Source organism: Eublepharis macularius, chromosome 4, assembly GCF_028583425.1.
Source record: "Eublepharis macularius isolate TG4126 chromosome 4, MPM_Emac_v1.0, whole genome shotgun sequence".
Lineage (NCBI taxonomy): Eukaryota > Metazoa > Chordata > Lepidosauria > Squamata > Eublepharidae > Eublepharis > Eublepharis macularius.
Genome location: NC_072793.1, coordinates 12,928,846 through 12,941,186, shown reverse-complemented (window position 1 = coordinate 12,941,186; position 12,341 = coordinate 12,928,846). Strand labels below are relative to the sequence as shown.

At 48.2% G+C, this 12,341-nt stretch overlaps 1 protein-coding gene across 1 annotated transcript in view; it reads right to left on the bottom strand.

Moving 5' to 3' along the window:
- The window catches only part of CEP95 (centrosomal protein 95), an 84,662-nt gene that overhangs the window by 58,113 nt on the left and 14,208 nt on the right, over positions 1-12,341 (bottom strand). The window contains exon 7 of the mRNA XM_054977550.1: positions 10,483-10,620. Within this exon, the coding sequence (XP_054833525.1) occupies positions 10,483-10,620 (138 nt within the window). The remainder of the gene's footprint in view (positions 1-10,482; positions 10,621-12,341) is intronic.

Genomic DNA, 12,341 nt, shown 5'->3' with positions numbered 1-12,341 from the left:
GTTCTGAGAAAGCAGAGGAGGCTGCACTTGTTCTGATGGCAAGGTCTGAGGCCTCATCGGCTTTCTTGTGAGGTTGTTGTCCCATCTTTTGATGAGAATTACACCTGAAACAATACCGGCAACTGGGGATTCCCCAGCGGTACTCACAGGGTTTTCATATACTTGCTGAGGCTTCCCAGCCATGCCCAGTCCACAGGATAAAAGATGCTGACTCGGATGAGCGGTGGGTGACTGCTGATGGGGCTAAATGCCACTGGTGCTTCGGAGAGGGCGGACTTTCTACTCTCCATCACAGCTGGTGCTTCTGAGTGGAAGACCATGTCAGGTTCAGTGGGTATATGAGCTGTACTGTCTCCATTTTCTAATGCTTCTAGTGTTTAAGTGCTTTCCCCACAGGTGCACAAGTTCCCAAGCAGACTTCTCACCGAACGAGATTGTTTTGTCTAACAACGTTCCATCCCAGATTGGCCTTGACAGAATCCAGCTTCCCAAGACTGAAAGATGTTGTTTTGAGAACTGTGGGGGGAGGCTGGCTCAGCTGGGAACTGTTACTTTGTACCTCATGCTTTGCTCTTCATTGGTAACAATGCTCTTGTACCATCCTGGATCTCTTATTCAGGACAGTGGACTATAATGGGTCATTTCTACAGTAAAGTTTCCTTATTCAAACAATGGACTCTTGTTTGCTTGTAGAGGAGAACCTGTAGGAAGGATATTATTTAGCCACAGTCTGACATTTTGTTACCAATCATGTCTCAGTCGGGCCCAGCGGAATCCAAAGCAGTCCCAGACAGGGATCCTTTGTTTGATCCATATGCGTCTCCCGACAATCCACAAGTGCAACCCCAAGAACTTCAAACACCTGCACCAGCAGGGAACGGAGCTTCAACTACTACTCCGCCTCTCATCGATTTCGGCAGTGGGGAGGAAAAGCCGACGGCCTCCAAGCCGACGGCCACCACCATCCCCTTGTTCTCGTTACCTACACCTTCGGAGTGGGGACCCAGACCCCGAGAAACGAGAGAGCGCAGGACCAGTGGGGTGCACCAGCGATTACCTATGGACGGGCGTCGAAGCCTAGAGACAGTCCCTGAATTGGACAGTAGCCAACCATGGCTGTTTTGGAATAGGACGACCGAGCAAACGGAATGGGACACGTCCCGCCGCGGCATCCTAAGTTGGGATTATTCGGAACTCACTCCGTGGTCGGAGCAACCAGAGGTTTCCGAACAAAGTTGGGTGCAGATGCAAAATCGCACCCTTGCTGTGGATTCTGGCATTTCGGCAGTTACGGGACTAGCCAAAGGAATTCTAGCAGCGAGATCGCAAGGCGATCAGGGAGACCCTCCACCTTGGGGGCCAATTTCCCCGGTGGTAGCAGTCGCAGGGGGCTCCACGACGGACCAACCGGGTCCCAGTAGAATTCAATTGCTGGAAGCTAGGTTGGTCGATATGGAAGAAAGCCTAGCTCATGCCATACATCTACTCTCATTGATGGTGGCGGGAGAGAGACCATCACCAGAAGAGATGGCTATACAAATAGCCACCCTACAAAGCGTAATTTCCAATCCGAGGGAACCTGCTCCGTTGCAGCCGCCGCCCTCGAATAACCCGGGGAAGGAAGATGAAGAGGGGTCCTGCACCACTAGCCAGTGCCCTGACGAGCCTTCCGAATCGGAAGAAGAGGGGGAACCCTGCCCTGGAGAGACGGGAGAGACTCCAACGGAAACCCCTAGACCGGACGAGGTTCCGCATTCCGGGGATACTCCACTGGAAGTTCCAGGAGGAGGTGGAGAGGAACCAACCCGCCCGACAGAGTCGCCGGTGATACCCCCTCCAACTTCCCCTATAACGGTCCGGCCGGACCAGTTAGAAGAGCCTCCAGCTCCCCCAAGGGAGGGAACGCCGCACCAAACTCCAGTAATCATCCCCATACAACAAATCCCAGGGGAGGATCAACCAGTGCAGGTCGTACCACGAGAACAACCTCCAGGTCCCAGATCAACAACGCCGGGAGGGGCAAGCCCGCGCGGCCCAGCACCCATCAGGCCTTCGCCGCAGCGGCCCCTCCCGCTTCGACCACAGCTAATACCACTACAGCAGCCGGTAAGATTACCTCCAACGCAACAGGTATTACCACCTCCCGATCAACCACTACGGCCTATACCACTTCGACCCCACCGACCCGCACCGCAGCGACCAATCATGGCCCAACCTGTTCGGCCACCTCCAGCCCAACCGTTAGGGCCAGCACAATCGGTGCGGCCGCCGCCAGCCCAACCGGTGATACCGCCGCCAGCACAACTGGTGCGGCCGCCGCCGGCTCAACCGCTGCCAACACCGCCCGCTCAGCCGGTGATGCCACCACCAGCCCAACCGGTAAGGCCCCCTCCGATACACCCCGTCCCGTATCTACCACCGCAGCCGGGGGCCCCCGGGCAACCATTACTGCCGCAACAGCCATGGCCCCAACAGCCTCCTCCCGCGCCACAGGCGCCACTAACTATTCCGATGGACTATTACCCCGCACCAGCCCCAAGGCAAGACCTTCCAATGGGCTGGGTGAAACTGGAAGCTACTTTTGACGGAGATCCCTCGAAACTGGGATTTTTCCTGGTACAAGTAGTACAGTTCTTCAACCGATGGGGACATCTTTTTGGGAGTGAGGCCAGCCAGATTGAACATCTCGGTTCACGTTTACAAGGCAAAGCGGCAGACTGGTATGTAGGACTATACAATATTGGGGCCCCAGAACTCAATACCTTAAAAGGGTTGGTGGATGCTATCCGGGCACAATACGAAGACCCCTTAGAAGAAACCAGAGCCCGAACAGAATTGCAAGCTATTAGACAAGGCAGCATGTCGGCGAGAGACTATGTTACAAAGTTCCGACAGCTAGCCGCTAAATGCCCTAGATGTGAAGAATCTACTAAAATAATTCTGTTCAAACAAGGGCTGAACCCGAGACTTCTGGATAGAGCCCTCATGCAAGATAATCCGCCTACTCTGTTGGGATGGATTCAACTCACATGTGAAGTTGAAAATCGCATATTGGAAGTCCGTTTAGTTGAACAACAACAACAAACGGGACAAAAACGCTCCTTAACTTTGCAGAAGGGAGGACGAGGTGCTGGATACGCTACCCGCGGAGCGAGGGATGCTAGATGGCAACAAGGTTTGTGTTTGCAATGCGGTCAAGCCGGCCACTTTGCGGCACAATGCCCTTATCGGCCTGTACAAAGACCTCCGCTCCAACTACGGCGTCCAACCCCTGCTCCATTCCCCACGTTGCAACGCCCAACACCAGCTCCCAGATCGGGTAGAGGCTGCGGCATCTCCCAGCGACCTGCCCCAGACAGGGGATTGGAGGCAGAAGAACTTATGGAATACGACCCCGCTACCCCAAACGTAGAGGGGAATCCAGAAAGCCCCCAGTCGGGAAACGAAATGGATCTGTCGTAAAAGGGCCCAAACAACAGATCCACCCCCGACCGGTCCCAACCAGGGACCGGCCGCATGGGTCCATATTATTCATGCCAGTGATTTTGCTAAACCCCGAAAGAAAGATGCACATCCGTGTACAAGCCCTCATTGACTCCGGCTGTTCAAGAGACATCATCGCCCCAGCCCTAGTCAATGGACTAGTATTGCCAATCCGGGAATTACAAAACCCAATCATTTTCGAACAAATGGATGGCACCAACATGAACCCCGTCACTACAGAAACAGTCCCAGTGGTGACGGGCATGGGACAACACTGGGAAAAAAGGTCATTTGTCATCAGTACAACAGCCAAATACCCGTTAATTCTGGGCAGCAAGTGGCTATGCGATCACAACCCCTACATAAATTGGGCAGAAGGAAGTATCGCCTTCACCCACACCAACTGTAAAAGCCATCGTTGGAACCAGAATTGGGGTAGTGATCCAACTCACACCGAAAAGGCTCTTCTCACCCAAGAAGAAATAAATCAAATACCCAAATACTACTGGCCCTATTTGAAGGCTTTCTCCGAGGAAGAAGCTGATACTCTACCCCCGCACAGACGAACTGATTGCGCCGTCGAGATCTTACCAGGAGCCTCACTACCCAAAGGCCGACTCTATCCTATGAGTCTCCATGAACGGGAAGAACTCCGAAAATTCATTGACACTAATCTTCAAAGAGGGTTCATCCGTCCAGCCAATAGTCCCCATGCAGCCCCGGTACTCTTTGTGAAGAAAAAAGACGGGGGACTCCAACTGTGCACGGACTTTAGGGGACTTAATGCTGTGTCGACCAACAATGCCTATCCCATCCCGCTTGTCCGGGACCTTCTCAACGTCGTGGCGCAAGGTAAGATCTTTACAAAATTAGATTTAAAAGATGCTTACTTCCACGTTCGTATCAAAAAGGGAGATGAGTGGAAAACCGCGTTTAATACACCCCTCGGACAATATGAATACTTAGTTATGCCTTTTGGATTGACGGGAGCCCCGTCGGTATTCATGTCCATGATAAATGAAGTACTAGATGAGTTTCTATATAAAGGAGTGGTGGTGTATCTTGATGATGTGTTAATCTACTCAGACTCAGAGGAGGACCACATTCAACTGGTTCAAAAGGTTTTGGCCACTCTAATGAGCAATAAGTTGCCCATCAAGCTATCTAAATGTGAATTCCATAAAACTGAACTCACTTACCTCGGTTACTGTATATCCCGACAGGGTTTAAAAATGGATCCAACCAAAATACAAGCGATCCAAGAATGGCAAACTCCCACTACCCGTAGAGAACTGCAGTCTTTCTTGGGATTTGCCAACTTTTACAGGGAATTCATTGCAAATTTCGCACAGATCACGCTTCCCCTAACAGAACTGTTAAAAACCAAAGATAAAGGGGACCAAGCGAAAAAACCCTCCTCCAAATTGCTGTGGACACCTGATTGCCAAACAGCCTTTGAATGCTTAAAATTGCAATTTGTAACAGAACCCATTCTCCGCCACCCCGATGAAAATTACCCCTTCATAGTGCAGGTCGACGCCAGCGATACTGCAATTGGAGGAGTGTTATTGATGAAGGGGGAGGACGGGACACTTCGACCTTGTGCATTCCTATCAAGAAAGTTTTCTGAGGCAGAAAGAAATTGGAATGTGTGGGAGAAGGAAGCCTTTGCAGTGAAAGCGGCCCTTACGAACTGGCGGCATTGGTTGGAAGGGGCACGCCACCCCTTCGAGGTTTGGACAGATCATAAAAACTTAGAGGCCCTCCGAAGTCCCCGCCGGTTAAATGCCAAGCAATTACGGTGGGCGGAATTTTTCTCCAAATTCAATTTCACTTTGAACTACCTCCCGGGCAAAACCAACTTTCTTGCAGACGCCCTATCGCGCATGCCCCAACATAGAAGTAAACGGGAGGAGACTATAGATACAGTCTTCTCACCTACGCAATTGGGAGGCGTGGTAACTACACGCAGCCGCGCAATCCAACCCCTTCAGCACGGCCAAGAATGGAAATCGAAACTTAAGGCTGAGGTGGAAAAGGAGGGGGATAAGGTGCCCAAATCCAAGCTAAAACAATCCCAGCAGGGGGATTGGTTATCGGGAAATAGATTCTATGTACCCGACAGTCTACGAAAAGAGGTCTTACAGCGGTGTCATGATGCCCCCACCACAGGACACTATGGGTACTTGAAAACGCTACATTTAATACAACGGCAGTTCTGGTGGCCGGGCATGCGCAGAGACATTTCCCAATACGTCGCCTCCTGCCCCATTTGCCTCAGCGCCAAAACCCGCAAGGGAAAACCTCCGGGTCTATTGCAACCCTTGGAAACGCCCAGCAAACCGTGGGAAACGATATCCATGGACTTCATCACTGATTTACCAATATCCAAGGGGCATAACTGCATTTTAGTGGTAGTGGATCTGTTTTCCAAGCAAGCCCACTTCATTCCATGTACCACTATACCCACCGCTCGGAAACTGGCAGATCTATTTTTAAAACACATTGTAAAATTACATTCTTTTCCGTCCAAGGTAATTTCGGATCGCGGCGGACAATTCGTTGCCAACTTCTGGCGGGAGCTTTTACAGATGTTAAACATTGAACAAGGAATCAGTTCAAGCCACCACCCACAAACCGACGGGCAGTTGGAAAAAACTAATCAGATCTTAGAGCAATTCCTTCATTGCTACATCAACTTCCAACAAGATAATTGGGTGGATCTCCTCCCTCTAGCAGAGTTTTCATACAACAACAGTGTACATGCCTCTACAGGAGAAGCCCCTTTCAAAGTTGTGTATGGGACCCACTTTAACCCTTTTCCGCTGGACGCTCCCCCTTCCTTTTCTCCGACTTCGCCAGATGTATCTTCCTGGTGGGGGGAGGCAGCCCAACAATGGACTCTCATTAAAAACCACCTCGAGAAAGCCAAACAGGATTACAAAAAATACGCCGATCGCCACCGTGCGGCTGAATGGGATTTGCAACCTGGAGATCATGTTTATATATCCACCAAGAATCTAAAACTAGCACAAGTCAGCCGCAAACTAGCCTTAAAATTCCTCGGACCTTTTACAGTGCGCAAAGTGATCAACAAAGTGACTGTTGCTGTAAATTTACCCAAAAACCTGAGCCATGTACATGATACATTCCATGTCAGCCTGTTGAAGAAGGCTCCAACAGATGATAAATGGCACGTCAAAGCTCCACCCATTCCAACATTGATAGATGATCAAATACACTATGAGGTACAACAAATTCTGGACTCTAAAATCAAACGCAATCAGTTGTTTTACCTCATCAGGTGGAAGGACTTTGACTCTGGGTTTGATGAGTGGGTGAATTCTGTACATGTTCATGCTCCTAGATTAACCAAAGCTTTTCATACTCGCTATCCATATAAACCTGGGGGGGATTTATTTTAAGGGGGGCAGAATGTCAGGTTCAGTGGGTATATGAGCTGTACTGTCTCCATTTTCTAATGCTTCTAGTGTTTAAGTGCTTTCCCCACAGGTGCACAAGTTCCCAAGCAGACTTCTCACCGAACGAGATTGTTTTGTCTAACAACGTTCCATCCCAGATTGGCCTTGACAGAATCCAGCTTCCCAAGACTGAAAGATGTTGTTTTGAGAACTGTGGGGGGAGGCTGGCTCAGCTGGGAACTGTTACTTTGTACCTCATGCTTTGCTCTTCATTGGTAACAATGCTCTTGTACCATCCTGGATCTCTTATTCAGGACAGTGGACTATAATGGGTCATTTCTACAGTAAAGTTTCCTTATTCAAACAATGGACTCTTGTTTGCTTGTAGAGGAGAACCTGTAGGAAGGATATTATTTAGCCACAGTCTGACAGACCATTGGTGTAAGGAGAGAAGTTGAGGCCAGTTGGCAAATGGCTTGTCCTGCAGATCTTAAGCCAGAGTGGTCTACCCCCAAAAGAGCAGAAAATTCTCCTGCTGGAGTAACCAGAGGCTGGGCCAGAAGAAGTGGTACTTCTTTCGACTACTCCCAGCTTGCTTATCTGAAGCAATGGAATGTGAAGCAGTTAAAACGGAGTGCCTACAAATGGCCAGAAAGGACAGTGTCTAGCTCTGGAGTCCAAGGATAAGGCTGAGTGCCGGTCTCATGGTCCGTCGGGCCTAGAAGAGGAGCTGTGATGGCTGGCTGCGTGAGCAGTTCTGGGATGCAATGAACAGGAGCCAGGCTTCTCCAAGTAATGACAGTGGCATCTGGATTTCCCTCCTCCCTCTCCATTTGGTGGAAGGGGGCGAGGAGGAGAGACGATAAGGAAGGAGGAGAGGAAGAATTCTCCTCTCTGTGCCTATGGTGTCACCTTTTCCATGCCTTTCCCCTTCAGATCCTGTTTAATGTCCTTCTCCCTCTAAGTAATGTAATAATGGAAGTCTGAACAAAGCAAAGCCCTGCTGAAGATGACTGGGAAGGAAGAGCCCCCCTTCAGTGCCAGATGAGGCCACCCACTGCCATACCGTTGCCTTAGGGATCCCATCCTGCAACTAAGGAAGATAGTGGGAAGCACCCTTTCAGTACCGGTACTTGCTGGGACCTCCTGGTTTTATGGAGTCATCAGGATGTGTGGTGCCAACTCAGGCGAGCTGCAAGTGGCTCTGTTGGTAGGCTGTCTGCCACGGGTGCTTCAGAGCTCAACAGGGCCACCTGTCTGCTCTCTGTCCTTGTCACCGTGCCTCTTGTGGTGCCTCAGCTCTGGTTGCTGCTGTGGGGCGTTCCTCTGAGACTGCTTCTTTTTTGCCTTCATCATTGTTGCTATGAGCAGGAGCAGGAAGGGGCAGCTGCTGGTATTTGTGTCACGCTGGCATTTTCTACTGCTTTTTTATTAAATGAGGTGGGAGAGCTGTGAAAGCTTGTCCATCTGTGGAGCTAGACTGCGTGTATGCGCACGCATAGCATTTGCAAAAAATATGCATATTCTTTGCCCAAGGAGCAAGGATGAGGTATAACTCATACAAGCAGGGCTTTTCTTTCCAGTGGGAATGCGGTGGAACGGATTTCTGGCACCTCTTGAAAATGGTCACATGGCCGGTGGCCCCACCCCGATATCCAGACAGAAGGGAGTTTAGATTGCCCTCCGTGCCGCTGGAGCGGCACGGAGGGCAATCTAAACTCCCCTCTGTCTGGAGATCAGGGAACGGGGCCACCGGCCATGTGACCATTTTCACCAAGGGCAATTTAAACTTTAAAAAACTCCCCCCTTGTTCCAGCTGACCCAAAGTGACATCACCGTGCAGTCCTGAGTTCCACCACTGAGTTCCACCACCTCTTTTCCCAGAAAAAAAGCCCTGCATACAAGGATATTGTCCTCCACTGATGGAGAATGCAGGATTTGCTCCAGTGCTTGAAAACGAACATTTAACTAGATAAGCATTAGCACATGCACACGCACACACACACAGATACTCAGAAATATAGTGCTGAGAAATGCCCTCTACCCTAGAATTGCAAAAGTTGGGACTACACTCTGCTATGAACTGGAGCCTGGCCACTAGTTTGTAGCTAGCAAAAAACGAAAAAATAGAATAGGTGACGGGGTGATCCATCAAACCCAAAGCAGAGTACTTCAATGCTTAGTTATGCAGACCTGGCCCAAATGGAACAAAAAGCTTACCATCTAATACCATACTAGAACCTAGAGAAGAGAGAATAGAAAATTTGTAAGCATGATTTTATTTCCTTCATTTGGGGGAAGGACGACCAAAACTGACCTAGAGGGGGATGGACTCCCAACGGAAGATTATCAGTTCTCATAATACAAGAAGGAAGCTCTTTTCTCTTTAGTCATTTTCCCTGGATAGGCACAAGTTATAACGGACTGAACATTTACCTACGGACTCCACTTTTACTATGTGTTGAAGAACAATGGGGAGAAGTCCCAGTGCTGAGAACCAATGAAGAGCTTTTAGATGCTGCAACTTCAAAAAGCAGGTGTCCCCAAACTTTTTCATCCTGTGGCACCTTTCGAATTCTGATATAGGGGAATGGGTGCAACCACGAAATGGCTGCTTCAGGAGGTGGAGCCAACCACAAAATGTTAGGGGGTAGGGTTATACATAACTCTAATATTAGCTCTTCAGCATTTCAGGCACAACTCTGCTTTACAGGATGCCTTTAAAAATTAAGATATTGTTTAAAATGCTTGCTTATACACAGTTTATCTTCAGACATGCAGTGAAAATCCTTGTGGTGTGGTGGCTCATTAGATCTCCAATCAGAAGCCCTGCTAGGCAAAAGCACCACCTGGCCCCGCTCGCTTTTTGAAAACACTTGGTGGGGATCTGGAAAGTTGTCAGTGGGCACCACGTTGGGGATCCTGGGTTTAAAGGACCGCACGTTTCTCCCTTTTCTTTACATCTTTGCTCAGCTTGATCCTTGTACAGACCATATGTACTCTTTTTTGTTTACTGAACTGCCTTATATTTTGAAACTTTGAAGAGTGATATCTGTAAACACATCACACCTACTGAATATTCACCTATTGCTTTCCATAAAGTGGTAAAGGGGAGAGGCGGCAGTGAGCGCTCCATTCCTAAGGCACTGAAGTGGAAACACAAGAAATAAGCAGAGCCTTTAAAGGGCAAGGTGGCAACACAGGTACAGAGAGATGCACAAATCTATTTAGCAGGTGATACTCATTCACTGTTAGTGGCAGTGGTTAGTTCCCTGAAAAAAATTGGTACACACTCCCAGGAAGAGTAAGGAAAAGGGCCAATGTTGCTAGGCAGTCACCTAGGATGGCTGCAGGACCTTTCCAAGTTCTTGGAATCTAAGGAACTGAGCTTGCGAGTCTGTTCCTTCACACCGGGTAACAAAATCATACTCATCTTGCATAGGATCACCAAACAAAAATAAAAAGCAAATAGAATATAAATCTTTCCTTAATTACAACCATATTACCTACTAAAATACAACTGAAAGCTGAAAAGAGACCATTTGTAGAGATGCTTCAGAGGAGACTGGATATTCACCTTCGGTTTCTGTGACAGGTGCTCTTCTGCTGCTGGAGAGACTACTAGACCGTTCTGCAAAAACTGCAGGCTCTTCGGGCTCATTAGCCTTCACTGAGATCCCTTTTGAGGCTGGTAATTCTTTGGGAAATGGAAATTCTGTTACCAACAGTAGAAAGCGGATGTTAGTTAAAGCAGACCCTGGATCTCTTCCAGTCATTATAATCTGGAGAAAATTCTCAACTAGATGTGCGTCTGAAGTGCCCTTGCCTTCTAAGGTAGGAAGGATGGATCAAATAAGCTGGCCCGTGCCATGATGGGACGCAGTACGTCACTACAGGACAGAATGAAGAGGTCTAATGGTGGAGTCCAGAAAACATGTTCAATTAAACATCCGGTTCACTCACTACTTGTCACAATGGAATGGAATGCCTGAGACTGTACTAAACCGAGAGCTCTCTCTGGAACAGAATGATAGAACAAACGAATTGTGTTATAAGGTTTGTGTGCAGTTAATCAGCCTGCAGATTTGGCTATTTTCACCATGCTGCCACACAGTTTTTTTTAAAAAAGGGTGCGTGTGTGAGATTTGATAGTTGGATGTTTCCCTTGGTATCTGAGAAGATGTCAGGAAAAGTTTAAATCAATCACTTGTTATTTTATCCATACTGGTCATTCATGTATCATATTTAGTGGAATGTAACTGTTCTGAAAGACTTGTTAATCTCTCTAATGGGATTTAATCAGAATTCTGTGTTGAGAAGAAACAATCCGTAACAGCTACTCGATCATTTAAGATAGCAACATTAAGCAACTATGACAAATTAGGTATATAGTAACTATTTAGTAACTACATAGAGCCAGTTTGGTGTAGTGGTTAAGAGTGTGGGACTCTAACCTGGAGAACCAGGTTTGATTCCCCACTTCTCCATTTGAAGCCAGCTGGGTGACCTTGGGCTAGTCACAGCTTCTAGGAGCTCTCTCAGCCCCACCCTCCTCACAGGGTGTTTTATTGTGGAGATAATAATGGCATACTTTGTAAACTGCTCTGAGCGGGTGTTAAGCCATTCTGAAGGGCAGTATATAAATTGAATGTTAAGTTCTGGGTACCCACTCTGAGTGGGCATTGCGTTGCCCTGAAGGACGGTATATAAATCAAATGTTGTTATTATTATTATTAAGTAAGAAAGCTCTGGTGGTAAGATGTGCGGCAGAATCATAGCCTACAGGGCTCCCTTAACATCGCTCGCCCAGGATCCAAAGCTAAACTTTTTCAGTCGGGGAGCCGTATTAGCCTAAGACAGCAAAAATTAAATGGGCGGGGGGGGGGGGGGGGGCGGCTATGGCAATCAAAAGTCAGAGAAGTTTTCCCCCTCATACCACAGCCTACTCCATCAAAGTGGATTATCGCTTACTGGATTATCGTTTACTAGTCTTTAAAATACCTCAGGACGTTTAAAGCGTGCTGTTTTACACCAGAAATTCACCCCCTCCACACACCCCATTGGCAACAAAATGGAACATACACTGACAATTCAAATAGTTTCCTTGCAGAAGGGAGGCCAAAATAGATTACTGCTGTTCCCAGAGAGCCTCCTGTCAAAGTTGTACAATAACTGTGGCAGGAACAAGATTCTCAGTAAAACTGCCATAGTGTTCAGTCCGTGGAAGGAAGCCAGCAAACAGCAAATCCTCCTAGGCTCAGGCAGGTGATGAAAGCTACATTGATTAGGCTTTCTTACTCCAATGTCAACGATGCTATTCTTTGACGTCTAGATTCACTCTTTTGTTAAATTAACTAGTAGAAACAACAAAGTCCTCTGGTTTGTATATAACTATTGCCTTGGACAAGGGCTTTCCCTACATACATACAAAAGAGT